Source organism: Pan troglodytes, chromosome 2, assembly GCF_028858775.2.
Source record: "Pan troglodytes isolate AG18354 chromosome 2, NHGRI_mPanTro3-v2.0_pri, whole genome shotgun sequence".
In the NCBI taxonomy this organism is placed as follows: Eukaryota; Metazoa; Chordata; class Mammalia; order Primates; family Hominidae; genus Pan; species Pan troglodytes.
In genome coordinates this window covers 168,150,409-168,173,874 of record NC_086015.1, presented here as the reverse complement: position 1 = coordinate 168,173,874, position 23,466 = coordinate 168,150,409, and the positions used below count along the sequence as shown (strand labels likewise).

The window sequence follows — 23,466 nt, the reverse complement described above, 5'->3', positions numbered from 1 at the left end:
TTATTCTGTACTGCAAGTTATTTAAATGTTCACTTCTCTTGAAAACATATTGTTAATAGTAGCAACAACATGTTTTGACAGCTATACTTACAGTTAAAACTTAGATCATGAAGTATAATTCACTGTATTTTATATAAGCAAGTATATTCAGACCTGATATATTAATATATTACAAAAATATTTTGATTTGGCTTTTATATAAAGCAATCAAGAAAAAAAATCTCATAGTAGAAACTAGAATGAACAACAATGATAACACCCTCAAAAAAATCTATGATGAGGGCCAGGCGCGGTGGCTCACGCCTGTAATCCCAGCACTTTGGGAAGCCAAGGCGGGCGGATCATGAGGTCAGGAGATCGAGACCATCCTGGCTAATGTGGTGAAACCCCGTCTACTAAAAATACAAAAAAATTAGAAGGGCATGGTGGCGGGTGCCTGTAGTCCCAACTACTCAGGAGGCTGAGGCAAGAGAATGGAGTGAACCCGGGAGGTGGAGCTTGCAGTGAGCCAAGATCGAGCCACTGAACTCCAGCCTGGGGGACAGAGTGAGACTCCGTCTCAAAAAAAAAATAAAAATAAAAAAATAAAAATCTATGATGAGAGACACAATTAAATGAAATGTGAGAGGCTTTTTGAATCTTGGGCCAAAATTAAGACATTAGTGATTAAATCTGCGAAATGCAAACATGTTCAATAAATGTTGATTGTACTGTATCAACATTAATTTCCTGGTTTTGATAAGTTCACTATTGTTATATAACATGTTAACATTAGAGAAAGCTGAGTGAAGAATATAGACAGGGCTGGGCACAGTGGCACATGCATGTAATGCTTGCAGTTTGAGTGGCTGAGGTAGGAGGATTGCTTGAGCTCAGGAGTTCGAGATCACCCTGGGCAACATAGGGAGATTTTGTATCTACAAAAAATTTAAAAATTAGCTAGGCATGGTGGTGCATGCCTGTAGCCCCAGCTACTTGAGAGGCATATTAATCCAGAAGGTTTTTTTTTTTTAACTTCCTACTTTCTCCTCATTCTGTATTTCTACACATTTTGTCAGATTTCTACCATTTCTCCCCTTCCTTTAGAGCACTATTCTCTACCATCAGCTAATGCCTTGTAAATAATCCCTTTTTGGTGGATTATTTATATTTTTATATAGGACTTTCTAACTTCTACAATATAGATCCAAATTTCCAGAGCTTTCAGCAAATTGAATTTCAGCTCTGTTTTGTGTGTTTCTGGTCAGAGTAGAAGGAAAAAAAATGTTGGTAGGCAATGAGGTCAGGCTGGGAATAGTGGTGGGATGAAGGGAGAGGAGGATTTAGTACTAATTCTGAAAATCACTGGGTTGTTTGATTCAGCATGACATTATTCAATCGGATCTTTGCTTCCTTTCAAACAAAAAGATTTATTGTTTTTAGTTTTTAACCCTGGAGTAATTCTACAAATAATTCTAATATACTATATTAAATTAAATTTAACATATTTTTCATATTAGTTTTTGACCAGAACCTTTTGGTTATATGTATTATTTTCAAAATCACTAACTACCATAAAGGTTGGCAATGCTATTTTGTATTTGCCATATTAAAGAGTAGACTAACATGGAAAATGGGAATAGTTCGCAAATGATATGTGTGTCAATAATAATGAGATTTGAAGGGATTACAGATCTGAAGACTTTGAGTTAATAATATGCCTCTAATACTCCATTACACTTCATCTACATAGCAATCATATCATGCTGACTATGTTTTGATCGGCTTTTCCATGTCTTGTCTCTTGTAGGTTTGGCCAGATTTGCCCAACATAACAATAGATAAAACTCTAACGGAAGATGAAGCTGTTAATGTAAGTTTTACACGGGCTAACTATACAATGAAAAGAAATTCAAAACTTAGACTTGATTATTTTAATCAATAACTAAATTTGAATGCTTTTCTTTAAAAATAGATGGCCATTTTAAATTATCGATATCAGACCATATTTAGATAAAATTTACCTAATTTTCCTAAATAACAAAGTACCAGTCACCCTATTAAGCAATTTTATATTTTGCTTTATTTAATCCAAGCAATCGTTCCTTTATTTAAAAAGTTATGGCCTGGCACGGTGGCTCATGCTTGTAATCCCAGCACTTTGGGAGGCCACAAGGTGGGTGGATCACGAGGTCAGGAGATTGAGACCATCCTGGCTAACATGGTGAAACTCCATCTCTACTAAAAATACAAAAAAAAAAAAAAATAACCAGGCGTGGTGGCAGGAGCCTGTAGACCCAGCTACTTGGAAAGCTGAGGCAGGAGAATGGTGTTAACCCAGGAGTTGGAGCTTGCAGTGAGCCCAGATCGCACCACAGCACTCCAGCCTGGGCGACAGAGCGAGACTCCATCTCAAAAAACAAAACAAAACAACAACAACAAAAAATTATTACAGCAATAACATTTAACATTAGATCTACCCTCTTAATAAATGTTTATTCATATAATAAATCATTGTAAACTATAGGGGCAATGTTGTGCTGCAGATCTCTAGAATTTATTTACCTTGCGTAATTGAGATTTTGTGTCTATTTCTTAGCAAGCCCTTATTTTCTCCCACTTACAGTGCTGGACAACTACCATTCTACCCTATGCTTTTATGAGTTTAACTGTTTTAGATACTTCATGTAAGTTGAATCATACAACATTTTTCTTTCTGTTACTGGTTTATTTCACTCAGTATAACATCCTAAACATTCATTCATGAAAGCAAAAGGAATGAATAAGATATTAAATGCAAATGATAAACAGAAGGGAACAGGAGTGGCTATAGTTATATCAGAGAAAATACATTTTAAGACAATGACTGTCACAAAAGACAAAAGAAGTCATTATATAATGACAAAAGGGCCAATTCATTAGGAAGATACGATGATTATAAATATTTGCTCCCAACATGAAAGCACTTAAATATTTAAAGCAAACATTAACAGAATTGAAATGAGAAACAGCAATGCTGTTTGAAGACTTTGTTGCCACACTTTCAATAATAAATAGAATAATAATAAATAATAAATAAATAATAACAATAATGAATAAATAAATAATAAATGATAATACATAAACAGAACAATAATAAATAAATAATAACAATAATAAATAGAACAACCAGAGAGCAAATCAACAAAGAAACAGCAGTTTTTAACAACACCGTAGGCCAAATGGACTTAACAGACATACATAGAACTTTCTACCCAAAAGCAGCCATATATACATTCTTCTCAAGTGCCCATAGAACATTTTCTAAGAGTGATCACATGTTAAGTCACAAGACAAGCCTTAAAAATTGTGAGAAGATAGAAAACATACCATTTATCTTTCCCAGCCACAATGAAATTAAACTAGAAATCAGAAAAAGAGGGGAAATAAGTCAATTCAAAAATACGTGGAAATTAAACAACCCACTTTTGAACAGCCAGTGGAACAACGAAAAGATCAAAAGAGAATTAGAAAATTTCTTCAGACAAACAAAAATAAAAATACAACTTAGCAAAACTTCTGGGATGCAGCAAAAGCAGTACTAAGAGAGAAGTGTATAACATGAAACACCCACATGAAGAATAATAAAAATCTCAAATAAATAACATTACCTCTCAATGAATTAGAAAAAGAATAAACTTAAAGTTAGTAGAGGGAAGAAAATAAAGATTAGAGGAGTAAAAATTAAAAGAAAAACACAAAATAAATAGAAAATATCAACAAAACTAAGAGTTGGTGATCCTTCTTTTAGCCAGATGAATTTATAATCATTAAATTATACAAGTTTAGGTAACTGTGAAAAATTTAGGAGCTTAAAACTTACCAAAACTACTTCTAAAACAGAGTCAGATAATTGAACCTACTGAACTATGTCATTGAGGAAAAAAGTGTTATTTCAACTTGAGTTCCACCCACTATTCTTGAGAACCACTAGAGACACAGGCATGGATTTTTATATAGGTGTTGGAGGACAGTGTCAATTTACGTAGAATGGCTTATGCAGAATTCCCTGGGATTGTCTTCCACAAAAGGTAACAACAGTGTTGGATTACATGTACCTGATTGATTTTCTGGATATAATCAATGATTTTATTTAAGTGATAGAAGCAGCCAGCTAATAGAATAAGTTAAACTAAAAAATGAATTATGTAAAGAGCAGAAAAGTGAAAATTAATGAAAAAGATCTGGCGCTACCATTTGTTATTAATTATCATACGGGAGATCCTTGCATAGAAAATATTCAATATAATCCCACCAAGCCTTCTATCCTTATGAGTAAAATGTAATTAATGGGTAAGATGATAAAATTAAGTCCCTTTCTACTCTTGAAGATATTCATCATAGGCCAGGTGCGGTGGCTCACGCCTGTAATCCCAGCACTTTGGGAGGCCGAGGCGTGTGGATCACCTGAGGTCAGGAGTTTGAGACAAGCCTGACCAACATGGTGAAACCCCGTCTCTACTAAAAATACAAAAAATTAGCCAGGCGTGGTGGTGGACATCTGTAATCCCACCTACTCTGGAGGCTGAGGCAGGAGAATCCCTTGAGCCTGGGAGACAGAGGTTGCAGTGAGCCGAGGTTGTGCCATTGCACTCCAGCCTGGGCAACAAGAGCAAAACTCTATCTTAAAAAAACACAAAATCCATCGTATGTATTTTGTAAATCTCTATATTCCCTACTCTCTGCATTTTCTGTATGTCCTCTGATATCCTGTTCATAGAGAAGACTGTTAAGGCAGTTACAACAGAATCTTAGCATATGCCAAAAAAGCATCCAGTTTGTCATGTCATTTTTTTGAGACATACCCAATTAACTTAGCTGCAGGTCAATCTTTTGCTAACACACGGTTACTCTGACACTGGAACTTTTATGTTTCGACTGGCAAGTAGGGAATATTCTTAGTAGAGATTGGAATAAAACACCTCTTCTCTGCTGGGATGGGAAGGGCTAGATGTGAGAGACAAAAAAAGAAGCAGTTGATTAGGGTGGTGAGATGGTTCTGGGAAGTGAGAAAGCTATATAAAAACAGGCTTTATACTATGGCCCTTTGCTGTTTCATTGTGCTCCACAAAGGTAAACCTGAAGTATGGGCTCTGCAGTAACAGAGAAAAAAAGCTTCCCCATTACTCTAGGAAGCACTAAAAATAATGCTTTTGTGGGTTGTGAACTGTTCCTTTATAATTCACATAGGATTCCAAAATGGCTCTATTATCTCCACCGATGTCCCTCTTTACTCTATTGAAGTGTTGAGGAAGAAACCACACACATTTATGTAATTAAGATTGATGTCAATTTCCTTCATTATCAGTCATACATGACTTGTGAATCTGTCAAATACAGTCAGATTTATATGTATATAATCTCTCTTAAGACTTTCCACATGTGAGCCTAAATTTTGGTTTTACAGGCTTCCAGAGCTCATGTAGCTTTCCCAGATTTCTTCAGGACTTCCACAGCAGAGTGGTGGGCCAGAGAAATTGTGGACTTTTACAATGAAAAGATGAAGTTTGATGGTTTGTGGATTGTAAGTAAGCTTTGAACAATCTATGTTTTAAGTTATTTATTGTGCAGTGATTATGCAAAATTAGTACTTGGCTCAAATAATGTCAACAAAATATTTTATTTGAAAACTAGTCCACCTTTTTCCCCCACAGAACTTTCTTACGCAAACAACTGCTAAAGTTTCAAAAATTAAATTTATATGTATGGATGCTATTTCCTGGACTTTTTCAATTTGCTAAATTCAAAAAGCAAAATATTCTATATATTAATAAATCCTTGTAAATATTAATTTCACTTTTATTTAATATAGGAATAAGTCTCAGGCTTAAATAACCATTAGTCGTTTGTATGAGAGATAAAAATTTCTTAAATTTGGTAACATTGTCTTTTAAAGTTTCTTTTTTGATGTAACCTTAAAATGTTAGTAGTAAGATTTTTAATAATATATTTTTTGAGATAGCATAAAAATAATTTACTTTGCTACAAGTAAATGCTTAATACAGAAAATTTTATATAATATATTTCAATTTCCGGAGGAAAAATTTTTTACTTTGTTGATTTTTCCAGTGTAAAGCATTAGTTTACTTATTTTTTAAATTGAAAAAAGCTTTATACAGCTGTCACTATGTGGAAACTTTGTAGATATAAGATTGTATAAAGCATATATTTTGTTTAAAAATTCATGGAACATCTATGTTTATTAGATGTATCAATTGGTATAACATAAGGGATTGTCTTAAGTATATTCCTGAGAATGTCATCTGGATCCAGAGAAAATTATCTTTTTCAGGTGGAGGCAATCCATTTTAAATGGTGGCTGACTTATTTATTTAGATCATGATTCTTTTAAATATGACTACTGAGATTCTGAGATATGTACTCAATAGAGATACTTCTTGAAATTATCTGCATTTGTAAACTATTAATATATCTTGTAGTTTTAGCAGTAAACGCAATTGATATCAGGCTCAGGGCAGGAGTGGAGGGGAAGGAGATGATAGGGCACATATTATTATAATGCTATGTCTTAAAGATATGAATATAAACTATTTTATGGGTATAAGCATAATACAGAGAAAACAGAACATTTTATTTTTCAAAAGGAAACTGATTGAAAAAAGCAATCAATGAGATAAACTAATATCATTGAGATGTTTTACAATTTTGTTTGTTTAGAATAGTGAGTATATATAACATTGTTCAAATATGTTAACCTACTTACTTTTTGAACTAGCTCTTTTGAGAATATACATTGTAAATTTATTTTTTGTTTACCTTTTTCTGTCATCTTTTTTTTAAGGATATGAATGAGCCATCAAGTTTTGTAAATGGAACAACTACTAATCAATGCAGAAATGACGAACTAAATTATCCACCTTATTTCCCAGGTACAATATTGTTGGTATGCCTTTGATATTATCATGTTATTATTATATATTAATAGGTATATAATATAAACTGATATATATCAGTTAGCTATACATAGAATATGTATATAGAATATATATATGTATATATAAAAAATCAGTTCGATATATATAGAATGTAGGGAATAGGATTCACACACCCAATTTTCACTACCCACCCACACACTGGACCACACCTTGACCCATTACCAATATTATTTAACAACATTTTGAGAAAAAAATCAAGGAATATATTTTATCTACATGAACACAATTCTAAATTTGTTTGAAGTTGTTATTTTGGTTTGCTTAATAATTTTCCCAGATTCAAAAAATGTTAAATACTCTTTAAGATAAAAAATAAAATTATTTTGAAAGGAAGTTTTTATAAGTGTTTCTTTACTAAGGATAAGGGAAAGAATGCTAACACTTATCTGTTTACCTTTGACATAGAAGGAAATGAAGATGAATGTGATGTTTCATATTCATCATCATTCTCTTATGCAGGCAGAAAACGTCACAAACTATTAGCACATAAAGTGATGGCAAAACTCTGGAAAAAAATCTTAAACTGAGAAAATGTGGATCAAAAGGCAGTGTTATAACATTTGCCTAGCCCTTAAACTCTGGGCTTTATGATACCAAGTGAATTTTTAATAAAACTCTAATCAGTGTTCTCCATCTAAATGCACTAGAAAGAGTAGACATTGAGGAGTGTACTTATTTTTCAGGTTTTTATTAATTCATGTAATTCAGTTACAATTTCAGGCCATTTTAAGTTGATAATTAACTCATACAAAGTATACAAATGGTTAAAATATACATAGGTTTTAAAAAACACTGATTAATTTCTTTGTCAAGGAATACATAATTATGAGTTACACGTTTCATTGTAGGGCACTGTATAATATATTAATATTTTTTCATTGATTCTTTCCAGAACTCACAAAAAGAACCGATGGATTACATTTCAGAACAATTTGCATGGAAGCTGAGCAGATTCTTAGTGATGGAACATCAGTTTTACATTACGATGTTCATAATCTCTATGGATGGTCACAGATGAAACCTACTCATGAGTAAGCAATGTTCTGAATTATCCTCTCTGACTCTTTTATTCTTTGGATCTTACATTTAATGCTATCATTTTAACAGTCCCGACAATCTTCTCTTGTATCTCTTTACTTCCCAATTGTTCTCTGTAACTTCTTCCTTCATAGCATTTAGAAAAAATGTGTTTTTCTATCTAATTTATCCAAATATCTTTATTGTTATTATTCTAATTTCTATACTATTCCAAAATAAATCCTAGACCATTTTTATTTTGTTTCTATGTGCCCAGCATAGTGCCTGGCCAATTGTAGGTGCTCAATAAATAATATTGGATTAATATTAATAAATTAATTAATAACATATAATTTGATATCATTAAGACATAAAGCATCAAACATTTGGCTAAATCTGTTATTTGAATTCATTGTCAGGCCAGGCACAGTGGCTCACGCCTGTAATCCCAGCACTTTGGGAGGCTGAGGCGGGCAGATCAATTGAGACCAGGAGTTCAAGATCAGCCTGGCCAAAATGGTGAAACCCCATCTCTACTAAAAATACAAAAAATTAGCCAGGAGTGGTGGTGCAGAGCTGTGGTCCCAGTTACTCGGGAGGCTGAGGCACAAGAATCGCTTGGACCTGGGCGGCAGAGGTTGCAGTGAGCCAAGATTGTGCCATTGCACTCCAGCCTGGCAACAGAGCGAGACTCTCTGTTTCAAAATAAAAATAAAAACATAAAATAAATAAATTCATTATTAGTAAATTAGAGCCCTTTTAATGAACTTCTCAAATATTAATGATCATACTAATTATCTGCATTTTTAACAAACTTTTATGTAAGGCCAATGATGATGGAATACAGACCATTCACTGAAAATCAATTCTTTATTAGCACTTTCCAATACAAGTTTTGCAATGATTGAAATCTTCTGGCCAGGCACAGCAGCTTATACTTGTAATCTCAACACTTTGGCAGGCTGAGATGGGAGGATCACTTGGGCCCAGGAGGTTGAGGCTGCAATGAGCTGTGCTCCTACCACTGCATTCCAGCCTGGGCAACAAAACAAGAACCTGTCTGAAAAAATAAATAAATATATAGAAATCATCTATAATTCTGGGTGCCAATGTGGTACTTACCAGCCATATATGGCCATGGAACAATGTGTCTAGTGTGACTCAGGAATGGAATTTTAAAGTTATTTAATTTTAAGTAGTAGTATACAATAATTAAATATGAAATAATAGATAATTAGTGGCTACCATATTAGACACTGCAGTTGTAGATCCCTGGCTTTTGACTACATATTATAATCACTTGGAGATTTTCTTTTTAGGGTTTAGATTTTTTTAAGTGTCATGTGCACATAGTAGGTGGGTATATATATTGGGTGAGTGAGATACTAAGCATGCAATACACAGTAATCACCTCATAGAAAACAGAAGGATTTTTCCCCCCAAGATTTATCCTTTGTGTTACAAACAATCCAATTACACTTTTAGGTTTTTTTAAGTATACAATTAAACTATTATTGACTATTATTGACTATCGTCCTGTTGTGCTATCAAATAGTATATATTATTCATTCTTTCTAACTATATATATAGCACCCATTAACCATTACTGCTGTATTAGTCTATTTTCACTCTTCCATAAAGATACTACCTGAGATTGGGTAATTTAAAGATGTTTGTTTAAAGACTGGGCAATTTAAAGAGGTTGAATTGACTCACAGTTCTGCATGGCTGGAGAGTCCTCAGGAAACATACAATCATGGCAGAATGTGAAGGGGAAGCAAGGTGCATCTTACATGACTTTAGGAGACAGAGATAGTGATGGGAGAACTGCCATACTTTAAAACCATCAGCTCTCATGAGAACTAACTCACTATTACAAGAACAGCATAGGGGAAACCGCCCCCATGATGCAATCACCTCCCACCAGGTCGCTCCCTTGACAGGTGGGGATTGCAATCCCTGATGAGATTTGGGTGGGATCACAAAGCCAAACCATAACACTTGCTTTCCCTTCACCCCCACACAACCCTTCCTAGCTTCTGGTAACCATCCTTCTCCTGTCTATATATATGAGTTCAATGTTTTGCTTTTTTAAAATTTTTAGCACCCACAATAAGTGAGAACATATGAAGTTTGTCTCTGTGTCTTACTTAATTCATTTAACATTTAGTGACTTCCAGTTTCCTACATGTCATTGCAAATGACAGGATTTTATTCTTTTTTTATAGTTGCCTAGGACTCCGTTGTATACATGTACCATATTTGCTTTATCTAATCATCTGTTGATGGACACTAAAGTTGCTTCCAAACTTGGCTATTGTGAACAGTGCTGTAATAAACATGGGAGGGCAGATATCATTTTGATATATCTTTCTTTTGGATGCATATTCAGCAGCAGGACTGCTGGATCATATAGTAGCTCTATTTTTAGTTTTTGGGGAAATTTCAAACTGCTTTTCATAGTGGTTGTATGAATTTACATTCTTACCAACAGCGAAAGAGCATTACCTTTTCTCCACAGCTTCAACAGCATTTGTTACTGGCTGTTTTTTGGATAAAAGCCATTTTAACTACGGTGAGATGATGTCTCATTGTAGTTGTGATTTGCATTTCTCTGATGATCAATGATGTTGAGCACCTCTTCATATGCCTGATTGCTATTTGTATGTCTTCTTTTGAGAAATGCCTACTCAAATATTTTGCCCATTTTTAAATCAGATTATTAGAAGTTTTTCCTATAGAGTTGTTTGAGCTCCTTATATATTCTGGTCATTAATCCCTTGTCAAATGATTATTTTGCAAATATTTTCTCCCATTCTGTGGTTTGTCTTTTCACTGCGTCTTTTGATTGGAATGTTTAATCCATTTATATTCAATTTCATTACTGATGAGTAAGGACTTCCTCCCACCATTTGTTATTTGTTTTCTGGTTGTTTAATGGTCTTCTCATTCCTCTTTCATTTCTTCTTATTTCCCTTTTCTCTGGTGTTATTTGATTTCTTGCTTTTTATATTTTGTATATCTGTTGTATGCTTTTTCATTTGCAATTACCAGAAGGCTTGTGATTTTTAAATAAATTATTATTTAATTGGTCTCTTTTATAGCCTAAGCATCTGAATATTTAAAACTTTCCAGGCAGTTCTAATGAGCAGACAGGGTTGAAAACTTCTGTTCTAACAAATAGCTGAAGTTGATAAAAGAATAAAAAGCATTTTGAAGAGTATGGATAAAATTTCTCGCTTAGTAAAACGTACTTATCTTATTTCTAGCAATTAACTCTTAATCAACTCAGAATACATGAATGTATGACCAAAAACTCACTTGTTCACCAAATCCAAAAATAAAACACTAAGTTATTTTAAGAGTGAATAAACTGGCATTGAACAATGCCTTTTCACTGGGGCAAATGTTACTTTTGATTAACCCTGCTGGAACGTAATATTGGGGCATAATTATCCACAGCTAAATTTACTTTAACTAAAACTGTAGACATTAAAAAGAACAAAAATATTGAAAATTGACTGATGATCTTATTGACAAAAATTATGCGCTTTGAGTTGAAAGTATGTAGCTTAACAAAAATTGAAAAAAAAAATTCCTCTCCACAGAAGACAGGAAATAAGTATACTTCTGAAGCACATTACAGAGTCAGACATGATTCTTGACACATTGTGGATGCTTAGTAAATTTAAATAAATTCATCATTATCCTGTTATAATCACAGGTATCAAAGTTATTTTGATAAATTCAAGGTAGATACAGGTAAATTTCCAAATAGTCCATATGCAGAGATATTTAAGCATATGTAAGGTCCATTTCCACTTTTAAGTAAAATTATGAGGAGGAAATCAGCACAATCTTCCATGGAATATCCTTGAAAATGAAATCAATATACATATACTTATTAGTGCTAATTTTGCTCTCGTTCATAAAACTTTTCAGTGCAAGTTTCAATCACATTACTTATATTGAGTAGATTAATTGGATTAAGTATTAAGTAGCCTACTTTATACAGTCTTAGATTTTTCATATGTTTCAGATACTTTCTTAATATTTTAATTTTTTCAATTACAAAAAACTGTTGAACTCGGAAAATTTTAGAGATTAAATAATTAATTACATGTATAAAGACCTTGACAAATGTAAAAAAACACTATAAATAAGGTACATGTTACATTTAAGCAAATTATGAAGAGTAAAGTCTTTCTGTTTATCATTGAGGAAAACTGAACAAATTATAAACACACGTTTTTTTCTCAAGTTATACAGACCATAGCATTTTGTTTTTTAGTGACTTATTTTCTGTCTTATAAACTGCCACATATTTGACATTTAGCTATTTCTTGCTACTGTGCTCTTTCACTTAACATGAAACAAACAAGAAACACAACGAAAGAATAGCATGCATGGATTCAGAAATGGGATTTAATCAGCTTGAGAAATTGCAGATAGTTTTACACAAAGAATCATGGACACTAATGGCAAATAAAAAAAGCTTCATATAGAAATCCTGCACAAAAAGTTTTGAGTCTTCAGTTGCTCTTATCTCTTGTAATTTGAAATTCAATGTTGTACTGAAATAAAGCCTATTCTTCAAATGTAGAAAGAAATACATTCAAAAATCTACTTCAAATTATGGGTTCAAATTTCAGACAAATATTCAAGGATTATGTAACTACATATATATTATTTTCATTTTTACCAAAAGCTTTAAAGATGTTAGGGATTAGTACATACTATTCATTAGAGAAGACTTAGAAAATTAAACATCTTTGACTCCCTCTGAATGCTTAGGTTGTGTTTTAATATACAATTTTTAAATAAGTGCCCAAGAGTTTTGTAATCATAAAATGGAATGGAAAAAGTCAATATTTATAAATTATTTTTGCAGATATTCTTATAAACTGGGATAATTTGCAACTTGGAAAATTATATTTAATGTAACTTTCTGGAAAAATAAGAGTGCCTTTTTGAAGTGGGGGCATTGTAAACTATAGGAAGTGGTCTCTTGTATTTTTTTTTAAATAAACAAAAACTAGTCTATGAAAAACAAACACAGTATACCTCACCTCATTCACTAATTTAGAAGTTACTTTAGTTATAGCTGTAACTTTCTATTAATCAGCTGTTCGTCTCAAGACCAGATAGTAAATGCATGTCTTCCAGACATTAGATTCTGAATGATATAGATGAATAGAACATTGATACAATTGGTATATCAAAATATAAAATTTGAGATATGAATCTATAAAACTCTTTCCATGATATAGTCTTTCACATTGTCTTCTTGCTAAGGGAAATTTCAAATTTCATTAATTTGTTATACACTAAAACATAATTAAAATATTTTAGCCTACAAAATACTTGTTATCCAATTTCAAAATTAAAACAGATATTACATTTTCTGATCTAATGGTGACTATTTGAAATGTGAATTGGGAAAATTTATATTTCTAATAAATACTAAATATATTGCCTTCAAAAATAATTCAATAAAATATCTTTGATTTTTCAAAGAGTTGTTTTCATAAAAATGAGGATAACAATTCTGTAATAACTTTCTTTTCTCTACTATACAGCAGTCTATATTCTAAAATAATTTAACACCATCCAATCATGAGAACACCATCCAGTCATGAGATAGAAGTGTTTGGAAAATGTTTATAAATTGATTTCATCAGTAATTAAAGATAATAGTCACATTAATTAATTTAACATTTTCTTTTAGAAACTATGACTAAAATAAAGATATTAATTATTGTTGGAAGATTAAAAATATGTTTTAAATTTTTAAATTTAATATTCTCTTCACATATTTCATTTTTGTAATATATATGTAGAGTTTCTGGTTTTAATTCTATAAAAAACTTTTTTATAATAATTGAAGATATATTCTAATTTTTAAAATATATTTCAAGAAAATGCTCTTGTAGGCAATAATAAACACACAACAAAAATATCTCTTTCCTATAAGCTGAACTCTCCAATGTCAAGTGGTAACAAAGAACAAACTCTCCTGGCTTAAAGCTGTTTCTCAAGAATAACTTAAACTAAGTTAATTGTTACTGAACAATTTGTAAAATTGAAACACTGTTGGAAATAATTAGAATATATTTACCGTGTTTGAACTTTATATCTTTAGTGGCGTCAAATACATATTCTGTGTGAGGGTTTACAGAGGAGATTCCTCTTATATAAGAGTTTAGAATTCCCTTAAGAGAAAATTATTATGTAAATACTTCATTTATTTTATAGTTTTATTTTAATTTACAATTAACAATAGTAAATATGGAGTACCTTGTGATGTTTTCATACATTATACAGTGTGAAATGATCAAATAAGGCTAATTAGCTTATTTATCTTCTCAGATATTTATCATTTATTTGTAGTGAGAACATTTAAAATTCTTTCTTTTAGCTATTCTGAAATATACAATATATTAACTACGGTCATCTTGCTAAATTTATTCTTCCTATCTAACTTTGTGCCCATTGTGTGAAACTACTTTATGTAGAATCCTTATCAACCTGATAAGCATATATTCAGCTATTAATTTAAAGTATCAGTAAAGAATTTTTTCAAGTGTAAGATATATAATAGAGAAAAAAAAGAAATCCTCCAGAAACATAATTTTCTTGCATGTGAACACGTGAAGAATTTGTGACAACACTGTCCTTGTAAATAAATTTTATATTAAACAAAACTAATTTTGTTTGCAAATGAACTGAACTCCAAAAATACATTTTCATATAGATTTATAGAATTGTCACCAATTATTACTCTTCATATTTATATATTTATTTCTTATTAAATTTCAAAAAATATATGTAATGTATATTTAAAAGATTAATATTCCTAAATGGCCCTTTTATATTTGTTATGAAAAAATAAAGCAGTGAAGATCATTTTCTTTTATTGGTTTTTTAAAACAGTGACAATTTTGAAGTAGAACATTTTAAGTTAACTAACACAATATTGCCTTTATTAGCAAGTGATGGTTCAATATGTTATGTCTGTTTAATACATTTTTAGTTTCTTGTACTTTTGACTTAAGACATTTGTTAATTCCGAACTTTCTTGAGCTACTATTACATGCCAAGCATTGCATTAGATATAAGGAATGCAAGGAAGATTAAAGTATAGCGCTTGATTTTAGGAATCTCAAGGTGTCATGGAAGGAGCTTTACATACATACAAACACTGGGATCCTGCTGTAACAAGGAAATGACTCAATACTTTTGATAATGTGTTAGTGTCCAGTAAAGTCTGCCTAATTATGTATTTGTGGTATCTTCTTCTAAGATAGTTCTGTAGCTCTTATTCATATTCAAATTATTTGAGTAATATAAAAATAAAATTTTTATTTCCAACTAATATTAGAGTAAAACGTTATTGATACTCTTATAATCTGTGTTCAGTCAGAGAGAAAGGCAGAGGGAAAAGAAAGGGAGATAGAAGAAAACAGATGAAGATGATATAAAAATACTTATTTTTTTCTAAAACTAGAACATATTTTAACATGCATGTCATTAAATTCATTCTCCAAAGACTGAGAAGGGAAATAAATCATATGATGTCATTTACACAACCCATTCTGTTGAGAAGAACTTACTCCCAATAGATTCTACACTTGAAATGGAGCAATTCTTTTTAGTTTTAAGACCCGAGAATACTTTGCTCTCTTCAAATTAAACCTTTAAAGCAAAGAGTATGATAGTAGGCATTGTCTGCACAGTAATATGTACATTAAGTGTTGATATGTTACAGTTGAGAGGCGTTGGGGCAATGAATAGTTAGAGCATAAGCCTTTATTAAAAATACATTAAAGTAAAATAAAAAGCTCAATGTGATGAACTTGTTGATTTCATTCAATTAATAGTTGATTTAACTTGTATTCATTGAAGGAATATATAAAGGCCTCTTAATATCTGCATGTCACTCTGGTAAATGTTGGAAGGGAAAAAGACGTCCTTTATGTTTTGAGGATTTTATAATTTAATGAGAGAAGACAAACTTATCAAGAGCCAGTTGTAATAAGTGACAATATAAGCACCACAAATCACTATTTTTTTTTACAAAGTAGTCATAAGTAGATATATTTGGAGAAAATATCTCATGTAAAAACTCAAAAATACTTCTCTACTATATTAGTGCATTGCAGAAGACAACTGGAAAAAGAGGGATTGTAATTTCTCGTTCCACATATCCTACTAGTGGACGATGGGGAGGACACTGGCTTGGAGACAACTATGCACGATGGGACAACATGGACAAATCAATCATTGGTAAGTGAAAGTCACCATCTTTATTATTATATTGTGTTTTCTATTAGATACTCACTTTTGCTGGTGCTAGGTCATAACATTTATAAGTCCTCAGAATTTTGTTCTTCACATCGTACTTTATGTCATATAGCATCAGAAAAAGACAGTGGGCCAGGAAGCTGGATTGAGGGTGCTGTGTAGAAACTAATGATCTTCAATTAGCTTATTTTGAGGAAACAGTGTCATTGTTATTGGCCTGAGTTTCCTTACTGAAAAGGGCAGTATCTGGCAAAGATAACGTCTAGAGCTAATAGAGAGAAATGAATAGAAATTCTAGATTTCATGGCTATTATTAAAAAGTCAAAAAATAACAGATGCTTTCAAGATTGTTGAGAAAAGTTGACATATATACTGTTGGTAGTAGTGTAAATTAGTTAAACCATTGTGAAAAGCAGTATGATGATTCCTCAAACAGCTAAAAACAGAATGACCATTCAACCCCAAAATTCCATTAGTGGTTATATACCCAGAGGAATAGAAATGATGCTACCATAAAGACATGCACAAGAAGGTTCATTACAACACTATTCACAAAAGACACTTTTCACCAAAGACATGGAATTCGCCAATTCGCTATTCACCAAAGACATGGAATCAGCCTAAATGCCCATGAATGGTAGACTGAATAAAGAAAATGTGGTACATATACACCATGGAATATATACAGCCATAAAAAATGAGATCATGACCTTTCAAGGGACATGGATGGAGCTGGAGGCCATTATCTTAAGCAAACTAACAGAGGAACAGAAAACAAAATACCACATATTCTAACTTATAACTGGGAGCTAAACACTGTGTACACATGGACACAAAGAAGGGAACAACAGACACCAGGGCCTATATGAAGTTGTAGCGTGGGAGGAGGGTAAGGATTGAGTAACAGCCTGTCAAGTACTATGCTTATTATCTGGGTGACAAAATAATCTGTACACAAAACCCCTGTGACAAGCAAGTTACCTAAATAATACACCTGCAAATGTACTTCTGAAACTGAAATTTAAAAGATTCTAGATTCTAGGGAATATAAATCACTGATAGATGCTAAAAAAAAAGAAACATTTCGAACGAAATTTGGAAAGAAATTTGTGACAATAGTAGAATAAGTGCTAAATAAGACATTATCATTTTAATAGAGAAATAGATAGTTTTGTGCTCTATGTTTAGTCTTAAAATTTGTTCACCATTGATAAATAAATTCAAGGAAAACAATTAATTCTTAGAAATATTCCTTTAAAATAAGAGCTCAGAAATCATATTCATTGTATTTTATAGAATTGATTACTCCTTAGAGGATTTGTTTAATAAGAATGATTCAGTTTTTTCAAATGATAGCCTGAAACCAATTGAATCTATAGTTCAATCAGACCTATAGTTAAGTAACTGCAGAAATAGCATATTTATTTTCAAAAATGAAACTGTGGACACCACTTTCTTCTCACACTATAATGTGTTTATAATGTATTTGTTGTCTGAATATGTCACCTTGCAAGTGTCAAGGAAGCTTATAGTATCTTATTTTTGTAAATATCATAAATGCTACAAAGTCAAAATGTGTGAGCATTATGAGAAGCATTATGAGATAATTATATTAATAATCTGAAAAATGTTTCAGGTTTGGAGGTTGATATTAAAAAGAGAACATCATCATAAATAGAAATAAAAATATTAAAATACATGAAATAATAACTTTCTAAGATATTTTTTCTAACTTTTTCAGGTATGATGGAATTTAGTCTGTTTGGAATATCATATGTAAGTAGTTTTATTCCTTTTATCTTCATAAATTATAAACATTCATAAACTATTCAAATTTAACTAAATATAACAATATATTTTAGACTGGAGCAGACATCTGTGGTTTTTTCAACAACTCAGAATATCATCTCTGTACCCGCTGGATGCAACTTGGAGCATTTTATCCATACTCAAGGAATCACAACATTGCAAATACTAGAGTATGTAATTACTACATTTACTTTCAATATTTTCTTACTTGGGCTATGCTTCATTATACTTTAGTGTACATGGCTTGGTTAGCTGGTATATTTATTGATGTTATATATAATTTTGGAGTAGTGAGGAAATTGTCTGGAGGAACTTTTTTTGAGTATCTGGGGAGACATTACTAAAAATTATGGAAGAGTAGGAACAGTTAGAGCCAATATCTAAATAAGCACTAAATTTCATGATGCTGACTTTCAGTGAAGAAATGAAGAAAAATGATAAATTAGCAAAATGCGCATGATGGACAGGTTAAAGACAGAGCTGGCCTTTAAAAGATGTGCTCTGCCTATAGTAAGTAAATGGCAGAGCTCGTGATGTGCTGTGAAATCTACATGGTCCCCACACTGGAAACTTGGGTAGAAATAGAGAGTAGGATTTATTTTAGAAAATGCTGAAATACAAGGATTGTAGGCAGAACGGAACCACGTTTGAAAGAATTTGAAAGCTGGACAATAGAGACATAACTTGACGAAACAGTAATATCTCAACAGGAAAATTTGCTGTCAATAATGCAATTTAGAAAGCTGTAATATTGGGAAAGTAGAGCATGAATCAATGAAAGCTTGGAGAGAGATTCATTATTGAGAATATACTATTTCATATTTACGAAGTCCTTGCTCAAATGATTTATATATTCTAAAAAGGGATATAAATAATAGACCATTTTATATGTAATAGGTCAGATACAAATAAATGTCTATAAGGGAAAATAGATTAAGCTAAAGTGATGGAGTTTTATAGAGATTCTGCTTTAGGAAAAGTGCTCAGAAAGGTATTAAATGAAGGAATACTAGAGCTGAGATGGGTGTGGGGAACAGTAACCAATATAAACGTATGGAGAATTCCACATGGGAGCAACAAAGTAAAATACCCAATGATTGTAATGTGGTTGGTGTTTTTAAGGAAAATTCAAATGCAGAAGGAGGGAAAGACTGAGGAAGTATTTCTAAATAAAAATCTAGAGGATAGAAAACTCTACTTAAGTTTAAATATGAGTTGGTACAAATGAACTATTGAAATGTGTTACTCGAATTGTATAGTTTAGAATTAGATGCTTGTGTATCAACATGTTAAAACTAAAATCATATTAATCAGGTCAATAAGCAACAGATATGATCTTTGCCTTTTTTCTTCTTATTTAACTTTGGAAATACCAGCAATAGGATTACATACAGCTTAACAGTTCTTGGACCATTTTTACTTTCAAGATTTTCTGTATTCTAATACTGCATATAACAGCTATGACACAAAATTTTCATTCAAACTTTCTTACTCCTAAAATACAGAAAAATTGGAATCATCATCGATATGACACAACTATAAAGGGCCCCAGTCATGCTGATGTCAACGAAAAACATTTAAATGTTACCTCGAGCTTTGTGATGGCCTTGCTTATTCCCCTGGTGCAAATCAAAATACAAAATAGTAATAACTTTTCTTGCCTATTATTTTTTAACTAATATGTGCAAGAATTTTTTTTGTAGACTTTTAATCTTCCACTCTAAACTTTAGACTAAAAATTTTAGTCTTTTGAGCTGGAGTGTGCATTCCAGAGCATACTCAGGCACATTATTTCCTTTCATTCAACTTTATGCCTTCCCTTCTATCTGTACTATGTATTCTTTAGTATTCTTTAGTACCATAATCTGTTCATTTCTCCTGAGAACCCACAATGTGCATGGTCACCATCATTTGCTCTGCTTGTCTATGTTTATTTCAATCGACTTTGGATAGCCTATCATTTCATTTATCTCCTACACTGATCACTCTAACACTGACTATCACCTAATTGACAACATATTTGTCATCCATTAAAATGTGAACTTTTCTTTGGGTATGTTCACTTAAACTAAATCAAGCCATGGATTTAATTTGAATTTCTCTTATTAAAATGTTGTGTACCTTTTCTCTTTATCATGTGATAGAAATATTATTGTGTAAGATTTTGGGAAGAAAGTACATAGCACATGACAAGCAATTAATATCATGTCTTACTTTTTAGTTCTTCAAATATGAATATGAATATTATGACTTAAACAAGGACCAAAGCTTATAACTATGTTATTTTGCTTTGTTTCAGAGACAAGATCCCGCTTCCTGGAATGAAACTTTTGCTGAAATGTCAAGGAATATTCTAAATATTAGATACACCTTATTGCCCTATTTCTACACACAAATGCATGAAATTCATGCTAATGGTGGCACTGTTATCCGACCCCTTTTGCATGAGTAAGTACAAAGTTTGTTTTCTCTTATCACAGAGAGATACTTTTCACTTAATTTACCCAATGATCTCTTATAGTGCAATATAAAATATTTTAGATTGGCAATTTTTCCATTGTTATATTAGCATACATTTTTTATTAATAAAGCATTTACACAAATATGTCCATTAATAAATAGACTAGCATAAGCCATTAAAGAATGAACCACATTAATTAGTTATTAAAAAATAATGATTCTATTTCAGAATAATTACTGTATACAAGGTATTGTTCTACATGCTTTGTATATGTGCTTACTTTGAGTATTCTCAACATTTCCAGGGAGATAAGTAATGCCCCTCATGATTTAATTAATCACGGTTTACTGCAGTTACGTAAATCTACTATATACAGATGTCTTACCGGAGACCATTCCACCTTTTCCTTGATGTATCCCAATGAGATACACAGGAACAGTTTCAACATTATCCTTATAAATTTGTTTTGGATTCACCTCTTAAAGCTCAAACTTTTATATGACCAAATCTTAAAAATTCTATTTCATGGAGCATATTTGCAAAAATTTTCACCCATTTTAAGTTGAATACAATCAAATTCTTATTGTAGATATTACAAAAAGCAAAGCATGCAGTCAAACATAAAAACAAAAAAACCCTGAATAATCACAGTATATTTAGCTTTTTGAGCACCCTATATTACCAGAGTAATTGAATGAGATTATTTGTTAGATTTCACTATTGATAAGCCCATTTAAAAAAGGCAGATATTTACCCAAATTAAAACAATACCCAAAGTAAATTTACCAAAATAAGAAGTGAATTGGTATGCCTTCTCTTTTGATGATAGGATAAGCGATCCAGTTTTCCTAAAACAACAACAAAAGATTCCTTCTGGATTCAAATTATGTTCTGGTTGCTTTATTAATTTATCATCTACCATAATCCCTTCTTTATTTCTGATAACATTTTATTGAGCTCCTTTTTATTTTCAGACTTTACCCCTTTTTGTTATTCTTATTTGCTTCCCAGGATAATGGAGTATCACCTCTGGGCTGAGTCACTAGTCAGAAATATTATTATTAACTATACAGACTGTTGTTCTATTGAGATTACCTGGGTTTCTACTTTCATGAGTTTATGGAGGTGTAAGCCCATCTTTCCAATTCAGCATTAATCTCAGCTTTTAATAAGGCAAAACAAAACCACAACAAAAGAACAAACAAATTTTAAGAAACAGCTTTTCTTTTTCATTTCAATTGGAGAAGAAATGTGAACATTTAATAGTGGCTCTTAAGCCATTAAAAAACAAAACAAAACAAACAAAAAAAAAACCTTTGTTTTTCCTAGCCATTTGCATCTCAAAGTCAGAAATCCATTAACATGTTACAGAGCCTTTAGGAACATGTAAATCTACTATTTAGAGAGTTTATTAAGTAAGATAAGCAAACTCTTTTTAAAATTAATGAATTAAAATTCTTACAGTATGTCTCTCAATTTTCTTCCAGTGTTTTTAATATGTTTTTTAATTTGTTGATCATATACTAGGCAAAGTTAATATTTGTACCTCTATTAGTTCTCTTCCAAAGTAATTTCTCATTTAGTTGATGTTACATGCCCATCAGAATTCTCTATTTTCTCGGGAAATTTAGTCATAGTCTAGATTTACTCATAAAGTATTATACTGCTGAGCATTGTACTATTACATTTCAACTGATATATTTTTTAATTTTTTTACAGTTTTGTTTTTATTTTAATCCACAAAAATCCATACTACAAAATGTAATTTGAATAATGATTTTATGGTATTCAGAAGAAAGTTATTTGTTTTAATTTAATTATTTGTGATAATTTTGTCAAGGTTCTTTGATGAAAAACCAACCTGGGATATATTCAAGCAGTTCTTATGGGGTCCAGCATTTATGGTTACCCCAGTACTGGAACCTGTAAGTCCCACCACATATTTTTGTTTACACAATTTTCTTTGGTTTATATACAACTAATGGCTATTTATTTACATTCCAGTATGTTCAAACTGTAAATGCCTACGTCCCCAATGCTCGGTGGTTTGACTACCATACAGTAAGTATTTAAGGAATTCTGGGGAATTGACTAAACAGAAATGGGTAATTGTTTGGCCCTAGCCTTTTCATTAACGGTATGTTGGATTTACTTTCCACTTAAAAAGAGTGGAAAGTAACATATTTCCGGTAAATTATAGCTGAATTGAATAAATCCACAGTGAAAGAGAGTTAATTTATTCTGCTACAGTTTGTTATGTAGTCATTGATTTATTTTAGCAAATAAACATGGTAACTACACATTACATACAAAAAGATAATTGTCTTTTATTGGATATGTAAAATGATCATTAAAGGTAGTGCAGTCCTTCTAAGAATAATGTACATGGCAAGTCAAGCAGAGCTTTTGTGACTTTTCAAAAATCCACACACTTTAGGCATGTGAACTCCACAAAAACAACACTATAAATGATTTTCAAAGCTATCATAAAGACTTATATTTAACTAGATTCTAAAGATATGCTTTTTTAAAAAGTAAATTTCACCATGTATATTTAAGGTATACAACATCATGTTATGAGATATATATATAGTAAAATGGTTACTATAGTGAAACAAATTAAGATTTTCTGAATAAATGTTAAGTTTTTAATCTAAAAGTGTATCATTTGATTTTTTAAAATGTATATCCTCAAGTACCAGTGTTGCTGATGATTCCACTTCTTGCTCCACCTGTTCTTTCCATCCCTTTCATTTCCAGGGCAAAGATATTGGCGTCAGAGGACAATTTCAAACATTTAATGCTTCTTATGACACAATAAACCTACATGTCCGTGGTGGTCACATCCTACCATGTCAAGAGCCAGCTCAAAACACATTTTACAGGTAAGTGAACTGTTTA

General features: G+C 31.6%; 1 protein-coding gene across 2 annotated transcripts in view; it reads left to right on the top strand.

The window, feature by feature from the left end:
- The window catches only part of SI (sucrase-isomaltase), a 97,245-nt gene that overhangs the window by 61,331 nt on the left and 12,448 nt on the right, over window positions 1-23,466 (top strand). For both annotated transcript variants that reach the window (XM_001159286.5, XM_063806569.1), the window contains 11 exons: window positions 1,790-1,852; window positions 5,426-5,542; window positions 6,821-6,908; window positions 7,867-8,005; window positions 16,144-16,277; window positions 18,037-18,071; window positions 18,158-18,274; window positions 20,404-20,552; window positions 22,406-22,490; window positions 22,570-22,626; window positions 23,326-23,450. In XM_001159286.5, coding sequence (XP_001159286.2) covers window positions 1,790-1,852; window positions 5,426-5,542; window positions 6,821-6,908; window positions 7,867-8,005; window positions 16,144-16,277; window positions 18,037-18,071; window positions 18,158-18,274; window positions 20,404-20,552; window positions 22,406-22,490; window positions 22,570-22,626; window positions 23,326-23,450 — 1,109 coding nt within the window. The remainder of the gene's footprint in view (window positions 1-1,789; window positions 1,853-5,425; window positions 5,543-6,820; window positions 6,909-7,866; window positions 8,006-16,143; window positions 16,278-18,036; window positions 18,072-18,157; window positions 18,275-20,403; window positions 20,553-22,405; window positions 22,491-22,569; window positions 22,627-23,325; window positions 23,451-23,466) is intronic.